This window comes from Myripristis murdjan, chromosome 10 (assembly GCF_902150065.1).
Source record: "Myripristis murdjan chromosome 10, fMyrMur1.1, whole genome shotgun sequence".
NCBI lineage: Eukaryota > Metazoa > Chordata > Actinopteri > Holocentriformes > Holocentridae > Myripristis > Myripristis murdjan.
Window position 1 is genome coordinate 1,870,167 of NC_043989.1, and position 16,725 is coordinate 1,886,891.

Here is a 16,725-nt window from a genome sequence, read left to right on the forward strand (position 1 = left end):
GATTTTATTTTGAAGATCTAATTAGCAGGTGGTGAAAGTGCCAGCTAAATCAGTTTACTGCACAGGAGGCCAGTCATCATATTTTACTCTAAGCATCCGTTTCCTCAGTTTGGTGGCGTCATTATTTATTTTATTTTTTAATTTTTTTGCCCTTTATTGTGTTAAAACGTGGCAGTGTAAACCCCTCAGAGACCGTAACTGTGATTAAGGGCCGCACAAATAAATTCCACCTGACTTCAGCATCTAATTGGCTGGTAAAGCCGTGAAAGCGGTCGGTGGATTTTGCATTTTTCCACCGGATAAAAAGGTCACTCTCCTGCTGATTTAATGCTGTTGCCCTCACTTTACACTTTTCCTCTGCATTTTTTTTTTTTTTTTTTTTTTTTTTTTGTGATGTGTTATTGCTCCCTGTAGGGAAAATCATCTCTCTGTCTGCCACTTTAACAGGGGCGTAGAGGTCAGGGGTCAGAGGTCAGGAGCTGGTGGGGTTCAGTGCCTTGCTCAGTGACACTTCAGCAGGGTGGAGGGTGAAAATCTGTCTCTCTAACTTTGACATCTTCAGCTAATTCTGCACACTCAGTGATGGATAAAGACAAAAATGAAATCCTGTAGTTTAATAAAAGTAGCAGTAAAATAATGAAAAAAAAAAATGCTCCAATAAAAGTAAAAGCCCTGCATTCCAAATGTTCCTTCAGTATAAAAGCACTTCAGTCGTCTCAGTAAAATGTAGCTCAGCGTGAAAAGTAAAAGCAGTCGCTGTGTTGAATGGTTCCTATTGATGCATTAATCTGTAAGAGGTGCCACTAACACACTAACATTAGCAATTTATCCCCAAATTACATTGACATTTACCTCAACATCTATTAAAAACCTACACTTTTACTTTTTCTGTGTCTCCAAAATCATTCTGGATGAATATTTTAAATGCATCAGATCATAAAAGTTAAACCTGGGAATTTCTGGAATATCATGAAACCAGAGGCTGCCTTTACATGTGCACCTTCAGTTTTGCAGGAAAACCATCGAATAAATATCAGACATTCGGTTTGCAACGTAATTTGGAAAGCTCAGAATGAGTTTGGTAACACAGTAAAAGAAATACTTAATATGGTTAATATGGTTTCCATTCTAAGATGCATGGAGAACCTTCTTCTGCAAAGAGAACGGTACCTCCAGAACGAGCGGAAATACTCAGAAGTGTACTCGAGTAAAAGCCCTGGGTTCCTTCACACCTTCACACTGACCTTCTGAGGAGCGTCAGAGGTGAACAGGAGACATTTCACCAGGTATTCATTAATCCTGATGAGGTTATTCAGGAAAAGTTTTAATAAAAATCGCGGCGTGCCAGGCGGCGTTGGCGGCGGCCGGCGCCTCCTTTAAAAACGCCACCGAGGCGGCGGAGGTTCCCGGTTTCCTCCGAGGGGCGACGGCTCCTATCAGCGCTGACGACAAAAAAATACAATGGAGCACTTTGTACCTTTCTATCCCCCCCAACACACACACACACACACACACACACACACATGGAAGGCATTAGCGAAACGTTCCATGCGGGTCTGCTAAAGGTCTTGTGGACATGTAACAAAGAGGCGAGAGTTAAAGCTCGCCTCCGCCGCGCCGTCAAACCCGAGCCTCTGTAAAGTTTTTAACTAAAGCGTGAAGGTTTTCTCTCTCTCTCTCTCTCTCTCTCTCTCTCTCTCTCTCTCCTCGTGTCTCTCGTTCGTCCTCCCGACACGTTTGAAGCGCCGTGCTGCTAATTGAGTTCTGAATTTTTATTGTTTAATTACTGTCACAGTAACACATGGAAGCAATTATCTTTAAGCGGGCTCGGTATCAGCTTACACCTACAGTATTCTCCGAGAGAGAGAGAGAGAGGGGGGAGAAAAATCCACTGACATAACCCCGGCACTAATCATTTTTCAGATATAATGTAAATTCAAGAGCGAGGTTGGGGAGAACTGACGGGACATGATGCTCACATTTCACTTATTTATTGAGGCAGTGATGCGTTTTGGCCACGTTTTGTGTTTTTTCCCCTGAAGTTTTGGATGTGTTACCTCACTCTCTGGACTTAAAATTTTTATTTTTTGGCTCGAGAAGTCCAAACAACAAGCCCGTGGCGCAAGGCTTCGCGGCTTTTTTCACCCACATGCTGCAAGAAATGAGAAGATCCATGTTCACACGTCATGTATGTCTCATCTCCAGCGTTCACACTCAGTTTTTCAAGTCAAAGTCAATAATCTGCCAGTGCGGGATGAGATAATCCCACTTGCTTCCAGAATGTTTTTTGGAATCAAGTGTCATTTTCTTCAGAGGCGGATCGGAGCCGCCTGGTTCTGGCCTTTTCACCTTGTTTGATGAAGAAAAACAAGATTTTAACGCCGAATGTGAGACTCGATGACTGGTAAACATGGAGATTCATCCCCTCTAAGAAATATGAATATTTGCTGTTTGTGTTTGAGGAGAGCCGCTGCAGAGACGGGCAGGGAGTCGATGACTGGTGGCTTTTTGTCCTGTCGGGCTGGAAGGAAGAAATTTGACTCCATTTATGAAAAGTAGATTTTGCATAATAGTGTTTTTACAACATTTCTGAGCTCAACCAAGAGTTTTGGCTGAAGCCTGTTCAGTTCTGAGTAAATAATCATTTTATAATCACACTATAATCTTTTATAAACACTTTTTTTTCTCGGGGAATAAGTTTCAATCTGTTGAAACAAGATGAGGCAGATCAGCCGCTAGGATCAAGAAAATGACACTTGATTCTCGTAACAAGTGGGATTATCTCATCCCACTGGCAGATTTGTTATCTTGTTGGACAAAAAAAAAGATGAGCTAATGAGCTAATGTGAGCTTTAGGAGGGTTTGATCACACTGAGCGCTGTGTCAGAGACGTTTTTAGAAGAAAGAAAAGTCTGGAGAAAACTGAATATCTGGATGTTTTGGAATCAAAATGGTCAAATTTAAAGATTGTGAATCCCACAGAATGTTTCTGACTGCCAACTTCAGTCTAACAGTCTCAGTGTTGTCTGACTGTGGGCAGATCAGCCACTTCACTCAAGACAATTCTGGAAACTAAGTGGATTAGCGCTGGAAACCAGAGGGATTATCTCATCCCACTGGCAGATTATTGACCTTTAAACCCGATTTTTGTCTTGACTGCAGTGAAGCAGTCTTCTTCACAGTGGGGTCAAAGGTCATCTTACCAACCACTCATCTTTGGTATTCTTGTTTTATTCTGAAGATCTAAGTGGCAGGTGGTGAAAGTGCCAGGTAAATCAGTTTACTGTGAAAATCCCACTGGCAGATTTTTTTTTTTTATCATGTTGGAAGAAAAACCAGATGAGAGCAAGTGATTTTTTGCAGCGTGTTGTTGTGTTGTTCCTCCTGGCTGAACGAGTCTCCCCCTCGTCTTTTCCCCCTTTATTTTTTGTCGGTGCGACACATCTGCTGTCGCTCGTCTCAGCGACCCGGCTGATCGTCGGCTCGGCCGCCATCCTGCGGCGTGCAGCGGTGAAGTGGAGGTGACAGGAGAACACCCACTCCCCTTCTGCTTCCTCCTCCGAGATCCGCCGCTGACGCAACCTCTGTGATTAGAGGGAGCATCCGCTCCGCCGCCAAGATATGTTAATCAGCTCAAGTGAATAATTACCTCCTCGGCGCCTTGATTAGAGCCGAGTGACAGGGCTGGGAAGTGTGCCTCAAAGAAATAGGCCCCCCACCTGAGAAGTTATTATTTTCTTGAGTCGCGGCCGAAAATGCCCCCGCAGAAACGCTAATTATCCGACATTAGTTCCACAAGTCCCCGTTCCCTAAGTGGAGCGCCGCCGCTGCTCTTTGATATATGAAATGTGGTGCGTCTCTGCAGAGAATAGAGGAATTCCCCGGGCGGAGAGCACAGTTCTGCTGTCTATTAAAAGAGAAGACAGACTGTAGATCAAAGACGGGGAATAAGTACTTGTGTTGTTTCATTACCGTCGAACAAATGTGTGTGATAACCGCTAAGTGACTGGTGTCTGAGGCCGCGGAGAGGCGGCCGAGCTCCTCGGGCTGCAGACCAATCAGGCGCCGCGGCGTCAGGACAGTCAGGAGGAAACGGGGATTTGGTTCCCGCTGAATGTCAGGTGGCGTGGCTGTCAGGATTTTAGGCGCCGCGGGGTAAACGGGGGTCAAGTGGAGTAAGTCAGTCGAGGTAATCGCTGCTGTGATGGCCAAGTGTGTGTGTTTGTGTCGGCCTTTTTTTTTTTTTTCTTAATTAAAAGTGTGTGTTGCAGGAGGGGAGAAGCGCCTTCATCTCCCCTGGTGGCTCCACACTTTAAAGGGGCCAGGCCTCGCCGCGGCCGGGGCCAGACCCGCCTGTCAATCACAGTTTAAAGTTCATGAAATTTCTATGAGCATCGATTGCATGGAGGAGGGGGAGGAAGGGGTGAGGGGTGGAGGAGGGGGTGGAGGGGGGTGGAGGGGTGGCAGGCCCCATTGATTGATCAAGTGTCTTGCTTTGAATTTCTCTCCTCACTTTGCTCTCTCTGAGACGCCGTGCAACAAAACCCCGAACACGTGAAGATCATGCAAGTGTGAATGTTTCTAGATAATAAAACACACCGTGTGTTACTTTAAATTATAGATTTACAGCAAAAAAAAAAAAAAAAAAAAAAAAAACAGCTTATAAAAGGTAGAAAATCCACTCCCTCTTGTTTCCAGTTTTACTTGTTTCAGGGATTTTTCTGATTTTAACACTGAAGATGAGACTCGTTGACTTGCTGCTTTTTTTTTTTTTTTTGCAGCGTGATCAGAAACTCCTACAAATCATGTGGCATCTGAGCAGAAAGACGGAGGAATAGAAATGTGGAAAGGACAAAACTGTAAAAAAATGGTTTCCCAGTCCTTCACTCAGTCTCTTCTTCAGTGTTCAAATCTCATTTTTCTTCAAACAAGATGAAAAATGGGATGAGATAATCCCCACTTGTATCCAACACTAATCAAGTTGTGTCCAGAATTTTCTTGAATCAAATGTCATTTTCTGGATCCTAGTGGATAAAAAAAAAATCCTGAAACAAGTGAAACTGCACTGGAAACAAGTGGGATTATCTCATTCCATTTTTTTACCTCAACATATAATTTATACCAAAACAGTCCAATCACAGTGTGTTCTCCTATGGAAGCTATAACACTGAAAATGAGACAGAATGACTTGTTGACACGCAGTTAACAGATAAACTCTTATTTAAAATAACAGCAGCAACACTGTATTTTTTTTTTTAGTTTTTCAGTTTTAAGCTACAGTGGGGTACAAGACAAGGATGTCCACTCCCACTGGGATTATTTGCCATTTTTATCAAACCGTTTGCAGCAGCTATTAGCCAAGAAAGTGTAGAAACCAGCAGACAAACAGCAGAGAGAGGAAGCCCCCAAAACAAGAGAAACTGCAGTGGAAACAGGTGGCTCTGTCTTGTTCCACTGGCAGATTTCTCACCTTGTTTGAAGAAAAAACAATTTCTACCTTTTCTGACAGAGGAATAAAAACAGAGCTGAGCGTGAATCCGGGCGGTCGCGGCGCTGAACCCGCCGGCCTCCTCGGAAGCCGGTTGGCCACTTGACAAGCAGCGAAACAGGAAAAACAAATCAGCCGATCCACTTAGAGCCGCGAGGAAGTGGAAATAACGCGCCGCCGAGATCGGCGGGCAGCGGGGCCAAACGCTGCGCTGACCTGCATCAATCATGAAACGGGCTTGGAAATGGGAAATTGAGGCGCATGTTGCTCGGGGACGGGGAAAAAAACGTCTTCAGATCGGGGCTCATTCCGCCGGGCCGGCCCTCCGGGGGCGGACGGGGCGGCCGCCGCTCGGCTCCGCCGCGTTTCACACGGAAGATGGACTCCATTTGAAATGATAAGTGTAATATAGGGGGAAGCCACGGAGAGCTGCCTATGTATGAGTGTGTGTGAGATATTGGAGATAAAGTCTATCTGCGTCCGATGCACAGGCTCATCGGGGACATGACTGCGCCTTCGACAAGGCCATCACCGCATGAGAAGCAAAACAAAATGTAAAGGTGAGCAGAGGAGGAGGAGGAGGAGGAGGAAGGAGGAAGGAGGGAGGAATCCCCCAAAGTGCGTGCGCGCGTCGTCTGCGGGCCGCCGGCTGGTAAATATGTGCAAGAATCAGCGGCATAGAAAAACAGGTTTCCACTTAAGAGAGGCGAGAGGCCGACAGCGCTGAGAAAAAGCAAATGAAAAATAGCGGCAGATAAATGAATGTAAACACTGGCGAGGATGAGGATGTAAACAGAGGCTTAGTGAATGTATACATGCTCCTGTGAAGCATGGAGGCGCCGGCTCCCCGTGAGACCCGTCTGAGTGGAGAAATGAGCCTGTGGAGATGATCCAGGGATCCCGAATCCTCCGTTACCCCGTTATCCCGGCCCTCATCCGCAGGCACGAGCCGCTCCATTAGCACAGCCGGACGGACGGAAAGCCGCTCGGTCTCTCTGAACCATCCGGGTGGAACGCAGACGGGCCCTTTTAGTTTGAATTTGTTTTATTCTGAGAGAAATTCAAACGCTGCCGGTGAGACATCCGAGTGCGTTTCTAATGAAGCCGAACCCCAAAGATACAGGAGAGGAGCAACAGATTTATCAGGAGGGTGACATGAAAATAAAGAAGTAACAAGTGGAGAAATAAAATAATCTGGGAACGCGAGGCTCAGTGTGAAACAATAACTTCATTTTGTCAGTTTTGTGGCTTAATGATCCCATTTTGCCGTGGTGTTTTTTTTTTTTTGAGATGTAAAGTCAGGGTTACTGCTCAGTTTGATGGAAGGACAGAAAACTCTCCTGTCACTTCTCATCCCAGTGAAAAAAAAAAAAATCACACTCACACACACACAGAAATATCTTTCTGCACATCGGCTGCGGAGTTTAGAGGAAATTTAAGAAACTGCTGACTTCACAGAAAAACAGCCACGAGTCAGAATTAGGATCAATCACTTCAGCCAAGACGAACTTACATTTCCACATGGAGTTTCTGCATTTTGGTGGCTTTGGTTCACACACAGGCCTGCAACTAGTGATGATTTTTATTGTCGATTAATCAGTTAATTGTGTTTTTTGATTGATTAGTTTTTTATGTAGTGTATAAAGTGTTGGAGGTGATCAGAGTCCAAAGTGACGTCTTCAGATGTCCTCCTCATTCTGACCAGCAGCCTAAAAACCCCAAATATTAAATCTATAAAGATATGAACGGTGAAAAGGAAGACAGTCTGAGCGTCTTAGTGATTTTGGTGAAGCTGGAAACTGAAAATGTTAATAATAAATGGCTAAAATGTATTGAAATTATAATCAGTTAATTTTCTGTCAAGAAACTATTTGATTGAATTAATAATTGTTTCAGCTTCAGCTCACCTCACCCAGCTGTGTAGATGTGGACGAAACTGAACTTTATCTTTTTTTAGGCTGATATCCTTCTTTATCCAGAGGCAGTTTTTTTTTTTTTTTTTTTTTTTTTTTTTTTTCAGTTAAAAACCTGAAACGAATGCATTTCTAACTGATAACTGATTTTGAGTTTCTCCTGCTGGTTGTTTGTCGTGTGAAGTTTGTTCACACAGGTTTTGGTTTCCAACACCGACACTAATTGAGTAGCATTTTTTTTTTTTTTAACTTAGCACTTTGTTTAGAGCATTTTTTTAAAGTCACCTTTATTTTATCATTCTTCATTTTTCCACTTCAGAGAATTGAGTCTGAACTCTGAAATCTCGCCCTTTCAGAATCACATGGGAAAAATAAACATGAGTGCTCTTCTCTTTTCTAAAAACTAACTCAACGACTTGTACCACCGCTGTAGACTTTAAATCACAAACTGAAGCACATTTTTACATGAGAATTTATATCCAAAGTGACAGCGCTTCTACTAGAGACGGATTTTTTTTTTTTTTTTTTTTTTTTTTTAACTCTGGTTTCAGTTCAAGTTGAAGCATCTGCACTCTGAAGTGACACCAGCTCTTGCAGGACGCTTTATAAAACCAAGATTTTGCTTATTTTCTAAGGACCGTAGGGAACTTGAGTGTCTGTGGTACCGTCTGTGCCGTTTGAGGGAATCACCACAAAAGAGGCACAAACAAAATCTAACTTGCAGAATCAAAGTCAGTAATTCTAACAAAAACCTGGTAGAAATAAAGAAAAGAAAGAGCGCTGGCTGAGGAAACAGCTGTTGCACTTTTACTTTCCTTTACAGTTTAAATCACACATGTTTTACTGGAGCAGCTTTTTACACCAGCACTTTTACTGCTGCTCAAAGTAAAAAGCTGATATTTCACAGAAGTCAAATATCAGCAGTGAAAGTGCTTCTACCTGAGCAGGATGTTTTATTATTCTCTTTCCACCGCTGAAACTACATGCCGATGCTCAGAAAAAAGCAGCGGAGGCGACGGTGGAAATGTGGAAGTGCTTATCAGTGTTTGGTGAGCGGAGGCGACACTCGGCTCCAGAGGAGAGTCCTGGCTCAGTCGCCCTGAACGCGGCGGCCTCGCCATGCGTCGCATATGTGATTAGCGGCGGCATGGCGAGGGCTGCCCAGTCAGCAGCCTGTCTTCGTTAGCTGTTAGCGGCGGCGGCGGCGCCAACGTGACAGCAGCTCCAGACTGTTATCAGAGCAGAGAGCCAGCCTGGGACACCAACTTCCCAAAGGGTTAAAGAGGAGGAAGGAGTTCATACATCTGACAATTAGCACGATTAGATTTGGATTTTTTAAAAGGTGTTTTATTAATCCCTCAAAGGGGAAATTCTCTTCTGGGTCAGTTTCTTGCTAAAGGGCACTTTGGCAAGGAAAAGCCACACAGGGGATTCAACTCACAACCAGACTGCCCTGCTGCCCCAAAATGAAACTCATCACAACCATTTTACTGAGTTTTATAAACCCAGTTTCTATAAACATGGAGCTGCATTATAGACACATTATAATACATACAGAATGTATGTTGCAGAGGATGATACATTAAGAATAAAAAGAAATGATAATGATTTTGTTTCACTTTTGCTTTGCTGATAAAGACCCACGGGTGCTGATGCAGGGTGCTGAATGCAGGCTGTATGGTGCCTCGTGCACAGTGTTGGGCTGCAGGGTGGATGTAGGGTGGAGGCTGCTTGGTGCACTGTGTTGGGCTGCAGGAGAAGTTATGGGGTGCTGATGCAGGGTGCTGCTGGGTGTTGATGCAGGGTGCTGCTGGGTGTTGATGCAGGGTGCTGCTGGGTGTAGGATGGTAATGCAGGGCTCATGTTACAGGGTGCAGAGTTCAGATTGTTAGCTGCAGGGTTTTGGGTGCTGATGTCGGGTGCATGGTGCTGAGGGTGGAGTAGTGTGCTTACTGTGCTTATCCAAGGTTCTGGGCGCAAGATATGCAGGTTGCTGGCTTCAGGGTTCAGGGTGCTTTATGCAGGGTACTGGGTGTTGGGTGCTGAAATAGGGTGGAGTGTGCTGTATTTAGGGTGCATGGTGCATGGCACTGGGTGCAGGGTGCTGTATGCAGGGTGGAGGGTGCAGGGTGCCATATGCAGGGCGCTGTATGCAGGGTGCTGTATGTAGGGTGCTAGGTGAAGGGTGCAGGGTGGAGGGTGCAGGGTGCTGGGTAGAGGGTGCTGTATGCAGAGTGCAGAGTGCAGGGTGCAGGGTGCTATATGTAGGGTGCAGGGTGGAGGGTGCAGGGTGCCATATGCAGGGTGCTGTATGCAGGGTGGAGGGTTCAGGGTGCTGTATGCAGGGTGGAGGGTGCTGTATGCAGGGTGGAGGGTGCAGGGTGCTAGGTGGAGGGTGCTGTATGCAGGGTGGAGGGTGCTAGGTGGAGGGTGCTGTATGCAGGGTGGAGGGTGCTGTATGCAGGGTGCAGGGTGGAGGGTGCAGGGTGCTAGGTGGAGGGTGCTGTATGCAGGGTGGAGGGTGCTGTATGCAGGGTGCAGGATGCAGGGTGCTGTATGCAGGGTGGAGGGTGCAGGGTGCAGGGTGCTGTATGCAGGGTGGAGGGTAGAGGATGGAGGGTGGAGGGTGGAGGGTGCTGTATGCAGGGTGGAAGGTGCAGGGTGCAGGGTGCAGGGTGCAGGGTGGAGGGTGCAGGGTGCTGGGTAGAGGGTGGAGGGTGCTGTATGCAGGGTGGAGGGTGGAGGGTGCAGGGTGCCGTATGCAGGGTGGAAGGTGCAGGGTGGAGGGTGCAGGGTGCCGTATGCAGGGTGGAAGGTGCAGGGTGGAGGGTGCAGGGTGCTGTATGCAGGGTGGAGGGTGCTGTATGCAGGGTGCTATATGCAGGGTGGAAGGTGCAGGGTGCTGTATGCAGGGTGGAGGGTGCAGGGTGGAGGGTGATGGGTGGAGGGTGCAGGGTGCAGGGTGCTGTATGCAGGGTGCTGTGTGGAGGGTGGAGGGTGCAGGGTGGAGGGTGGAGGGTGCAGGGTGATGTATGTAGGGTGAAGGGTGGAGGGTGGAGGGTAGAGGGTGGAGGGTGCTGTGTGGGGCCTGGCTCCGCTCACTCTGCTGATCTGGTGACGTTGTTGTAACCTTCACTTGACCTCTGACACCTCGCAGGCAGCTTGTTTGTGTTCTTTTGGGGTGCAAATGTTTGAAAGTGTTTGAGAGAAGCCAGGCGTTGCCATGGGAACAGATTGCGGGAGGAGTGCTGGGGCCGCTCGTTAATGCCTTTCCTAATGGGTGTGGACAGCAAAGGCTCCTGGGAAGGCGAACGGAGCTCTGGATCTGAGCCTCGCCGGCTCAAAATGTGAAAACACTTTAGCTCAACTTTTATTTTAATAAGAGACAGTTACAGCGAGTACTGACAGTACTACTGCCACGGCTACTGCGAATACTACTGCAGTCTGCCTGTGGAGCTCATAGCGGCAGAGTTATTATCATGTCTTAAATCACTTCATGCTTTTATGTCCTCGCTTTTATCCGTTTTTTAAACTATTATCACCTTTTATTCCCACCCTTTTATTTGGTGTTGATGTTCTTTTTTGTAACTTAGTTTATTTTATGTGTATGACATTTGCTTTTATTTGATTGTTAAAGCACTTTTTAAACTCGGGTTTTTAAAAAGCGCCATGCAGATAAAGTTTATCATTTATTATTAATCATACAGGGCCTTTTTATGAATAAAAGGCGATCATAAATCAATCATAAATCAGTCTGCAGATGCGCTGGGTTATCGCAGGCCAGTTCAGGAAGTGAAGGGTTTGTGATTTAACGGTGGAAATATTTAGAGTCGTCTCATCTCTGCTTTTGCTTTTCTCTTGTCCCCATTTCTCACTCGGCTTGTATTTCCTAATCGTGTCTGATGTGAATTGTTTTGCCACCCTCGACGTCTCGCTGCGTCTCTCCCCACCCCCCGCCCTCCTTTCCCCTCTCAGTCGACCGGCCGCCTAATAACAGCGCTCCGTTTAGCAGGACCCCGACCGACCGTTTGATCACTTTCATAGCGAGGAGAGGCCGAGAAAGAGAGAGAGAGAGCTGGAGCCAAATAGAGAGCAATAAATAGATGATTAAATATATAAAGAATTACTGTCTCCCTCCCCTCTCCTCCCTCTCGCTTCTCTTTCTTTCCCTCTCACCTCCTCTTCCCAGAGAGCTGCATTATCTTTTCCTCCCTTTTTCTGATAAAAAAAAAAAAAAAAATGATCATCAGACACCGCAAAGACACAAAAAGGAAAAAAAAAAATAGAGAAGAGATGGCTGGGGCCTCCTCAAAAAGAAAAAAGAAAAAAAAAAAGAAGAAGAAAAAAACGAAACAAGAAAAATCAATACAAATTACGATGGAGAAAGTGGCACTGATGCCTGGAATTGCAGCATATGTTTACACTAAATCAGGCAATCTGTCTTCATATGGGCTGTGTAATGCGTAGGGGGGGTCAGGGTTCGCGCAGCCAGCCGCCGCTCTCCAATTACTCAGGCTCTTTGCAGGGAGGCAGCCGTATCGATTGGCTGGGAAGGGCTGCGGGCCCGCAGGCAGCCAATGGGGCGCTGGGGTCAAAGTGCGTGCAGATTTTAATAAGGGGAAGTAATGTGCTTAATTTGTGCGGGAGCGGCGATGGCGGCGAAGGCGGGCGACGCCGACCGTCTCCGCCCCGTCCCGAGCTTCATTAAAAAGCTGACGAGGTCGCTGTGATCCGTCTCTTTCTTTCCTCCTACGCCAGACGCATTTCCTGCCATCCCGCTCACACACACACACACACACACACACGCGCGCACACGCCGCCTCCCCTGCCATTAATTCTCTTCCAAGGCAAATGGTTATTTTATTCAATTGCGCCCGTTCCCATAGTGCCTCTCACTTGTTTCGCGGCGTTGGATGTATGTACGCCGCGTCGAGGGGCAATCGAGTTTGGGATTCGGCTTGATTACGCCGCTTGTCGTCCTCGCACATTATCCCCATTCATCCGCTCGGCGTCACCAAAAAGTCTCTTTGGGATCAAAGCGGCGGATCCGTCTTCATGCGAGGGAAGGGGCTAATAGATTCGAGCCTCGCCGCGGCTCCCCGGCTCCTCTCAGGGGCGGGGAGCCGAAATCCAACATGGCAGCCGGCGCGACGGGGGCACGTCTGCGGCTCTGTCACCCTTCAGATATCATCCCCACCCCAGTCGCAGCCTGAAAGGCCCCTTTTTCTCCTCCGCCGCCGTTTGAAACGGGCCCCGACAAATTTGATTTAGCAGCTGGCGGGTGCCCATTCCCGGGGAAAGAAAACAAATATTGTTATAATGGTAATAACATCTATTTGGCCGCTCGCGACAAACGGCAGCGGGGCCCTTTGAAAGAGACCCCTCTGCGCTGGCGTATAGCTGCCTTATTCTTATTCATGAAAGCCGCGGTTATGCATATTAGCGCAAACTAGCTATTCTACTCACCGGCATTTGGTGTGTCAATCATCCTTACAGAATACAAGAGCCACTGGTGACAAAAGCGGAGTGGGCAAGATCGGCTGACAAATTGTCCCCAAAGTCAAATTTGACAGCCTTTTATGATTAATGGGCTTGATTATGGAGAAGTATCTCCCCTAACTCATTTCCGGGTGTTTCTGCGCCTCGTATGGAGAGAGAGGAGGAATGGAGATTGCGTTGTTTGCGGCGGGTGAATCAGAGGAGAGAGGGAGGGAGGAGGGGAGGAGGGGGGGGCGAGAAGAAAGAAAGAGAAGGAAAGTGCAATTGAATTAGTTAGGAGGGAGTGGTGAGGAGGCAGAGCGGCGGGGACAGGTTGAGTGTAAGGTCTCACACTTAATAAACACAGCAGAGGAGATAAGAGAGAGAGAGAGAGAGAGGCTGACGCTGCTCGCTCGCCCGCCCGCTCGCCCGCTCGCTCGCTCTCAGGAAAAGAAAAGACTCCCAAAGAGCTTTTCAAGGATTTACCTGGCGGAGGTGGCGGTGATAAAAACGTTAACTAACACACTGTAAGCTGCGGATCACAGAGCGGCTGAGGCTGATTTACAGTCAGAGCGGAGCGCCGCCGAGCGCCGGGTGAGCGGTTCAAACCCCGGCTCCGCCAGGAAATGAATCAACTTCAGGCTTATTCATACGGCTCTTTAAAGACAAATCAAGTGTCTTCAGAGGAGCTTTATGGCAAAAAAAAGGCAAAGACAGAAGAGAAACAGCGCGATAAGAGACCAAAAACACAACATCTGATAAGAACAAAGCAAATAAAAGGACAAATAAAAGGCAAGAGAGTAAAAGTAGGTCTTCATTCGGCTTCCTGGAGGTGCTCTTGAGCAAGGCACATGAGCTGCTGATCAAGGCGTTCCTGTTGTTTAATCTTCATTTGAAGTTACAGTTTCCATATTGTGAGACTGGGATTATAAAATTATTCCAACATGAAACGTGTCATGAAACCACGGATGGTTTCGGCACATTTTCTCGTCATTTCTCTCTGATTTATGCGCCGGCTCTCCGCTAAACGCTCACTTTGCTGCTAAACGTCTCGAGGTTTGACGCCCCGGCTGGGAAACTCCAACATTTAACCCCCAAACTTTCTTTCAAACAAAGCGGTTTCTCATGGAGGGGTGACGTTTCACAGGAGATCTTTCACATCCATCAAAAAGCCTGTTTAGCAAGACTTACTATTGACATGAGCATTTCCTTTATTTATGTTTAACTTTTTTTCTCTATATTTTGGGCTATGTATTGATTCTTTATGTACGGCGGCATATTAGGGCCATTTAACCTCTTAAGACCCGAGCTCTTGTTTGATATGAATATGATTCTATTTTGGCTTATTGGACCCTGATAAGTATAAAAACTAAGCATCATCTTTTTACATGGTGTAGTTTTAGAGAAAAATGATGTCCAAATATGTGGACACTGGTTCTCAATTTCCTTAAAACACAATAAAGTCGCCTTTGTGTAATAGAGCGTAAAAGTCTTTATTTCCACCCTGAACATTGCAGTTTTTGTCCTGACTGCTTCGTCTTGCATTAATAACACATACAAACATATTTTGAACATGTTTTGAATATCACAGTGCAAAAAACAAAATGAAGTAACAACATTTTTGCCCCCTTTGGACAGTCACAGCTACAATAAGGCATCATATGCTTGTAAGAAAATATAAAACAAGTAGTGGTAGGTGGTGTAAGGGTCCACATACGCGGCCAGACGGCCCCAGGTCAGCAGAATTAACTACAACGGTAATATAACTCAAAATGTGATGTCCACGCATGGACATAATAAGAGGTTAAGGGAGGAAAAAAAAATACAGAGCCAGGGAAGAGGGGTAATATTCTGAGAAAAAAAAATTCTGAGATTAAAGTTGTAAATTTACCCGTGCAGTGGCCCTAATACGCCGTCCTATTCATGTCCTCTAAGTGTAAATGTGGTATCACTTTTTGCACCTCATGTTTCACCTCTGAAGTGTTTAGCTGTGATTTTAACTTGATTATTATTGTCAAAAGATGAAGCTGCAGTTTGACTGAATCTGAAAACAAGTGAGAGGCTCACAGCTCGGACATCAGGTGTCCTCTGTGTCCCGCTGAAATGCATGATGGGGGATTAAAGCGTCTCTCCTGCTCTTCCTGTCGCCCCGCAGCCTTGAACGAGCCGACCATCGACTACGGCTTCCAGCGGCTACAGAAGGTCATCCCTCGCCACCCCGGGGACCCCGAGAGGTTACCTAAGGTCAGTGCCGCTCCGCACGCCGTCATTAATCTGCTGCCGTCCGCTGATCTCAGGTCAGATCCCGGCTGGTTAGCGGCTCCGGGTCTGCTGCTTGTGTTTTTTTTATCGTGTGTCAGAGTGACAGTCAGTGGCGCTGCTGAATGGTTTTAGACGTAGGAGCTGTTTTGTCCCTCTCTGGATGCCGTAGACCACCCGCGCCGGCGACTACATGCATTTTAAGGCTTGCGTGTTATTTAATTTAACAGAGGACCAACCTTGAGACGCTTGATTGGATTTGTTCGTTCTGCTTGACGCGAGCTTGGCACCGGCCGCCCGCCTCCGTGCCAGCCGGCAAATTATTCCGATCCGTCTTCAAACTGGAAACAGCTGTTTATGGGAGCAGATCCGGCTGCTGGCGCTCCGGCGGCGGGCTGTCGGCTCCGGACTGCAGACACACTCCGCTGGAGCTGACAGACGGGAGCCGGGGTGTCAGATTGTGACCGGATTAAGACTGTAGAGTCCGGATTAAGACAGATATGTTGAGGATGGAGACTGTGGAGGTGATGGTGGCGGTGCAGTTTGGATTAGACCAGATTATTGTTGTGCTGATGCTGGATTTTTATGAATCATACTGTAAGTTTGTCTGGATATGAGTCAGGCCTTCTCGGGTACGATGGAGCTCATTTCTAATGAATGAACAGGAATTAGCCTCAGTGGCTGATTGAAACCCACATAGAAACATGGAGTCTGAATCTTTCATCGCTGATATTGATGTTTTATTCATGAGCGGATATCAGCCACTCTGATCTGGTCCACTGCCGATGTGACTGAGGTTCTTCCATCGTGGAAAACAGAAACCAGGCTGGAGAACCTGACATTTTCTTATTTGCACGTTTTATTTCTTCATTTTGTTTGGTGAGGAAATTCATGCCAATGTGTCTCCGAGGTTTGAACGGGGCCTTAAAAAGCCTGAAAAAGCTGCTAACCTGAAGAGACTTTGCTTAATCTGGATTTCAGTGGAGCGTCTTAGTGTCTTATGATGGGCTATGTTGTGTTTCAGACGAGAGGAAGAGTATTGCTGGTGAAATAATGGAAATTGCCTGAACAGGTAAAAAAAAAAAAAATGTCTTAAAAAGCTGCAAAACGACTCCGTCTGGGTTTTCAGTTTTGAGTCTCAGGATGGAATCAGTTCGGTTTCAGACGCTGTTCTGCTCCGACCAGAGGAAAAATGTTGTTGGAACAGTGGATATTCTGGATTTTTTTGGCGTGAAAATGTAAAAATGTAAAGATATGTAATGCCGGCAGGAAACAGCGTGTGTCAGCAGCTTCAGTCTGAAAGTGTCAAAGTGTCAGTATCAGAATCGGCTTTCGCTGAATCCCGGTTCATCTGCTGAACAAGGTGTTAAAAATGTGTTAAAAAAACTGAAAACCTTTTTAAAAAAAATGACTCAATCTGGGTTTTCAGTGTCTCATCATGGAATAAATTCTGTTTCAGACGCTTTTCTGCTCCGACAAGAGGAAAATTGTTGTTGAAACAGTGAATATTCTGGATTTTTCTGGCATAAAAAACGTAAAGATACGTAACAGCGGCAGGAAACAGCAGCTATTAGCAGTTTCAATGCA

At 46.4% G+C, this 16,725-nt stretch overlaps 1 protein-coding gene across 2 annotated transcripts in view; it reads left to right on the forward strand.

Annotated features, from left to right (window-relative positions):
• Positions 1-16,725, forward strand: part of LOC115366116 (transcription factor COE3) — a 168,123-nt gene that overhangs the window by 120,750 nt on the left and 30,648 nt on the right. For both annotated transcript variants that reach the window (XM_030061373.1, XM_030061374.1), the window contains exon 11: positions 15,035-15,123. In XM_030061373.1, the coding sequence (XP_029917233.1) occupies positions 15,035-15,123 (89 nt within the window). The remainder of the gene's footprint in view (positions 1-15,034; positions 15,124-16,725) is intronic.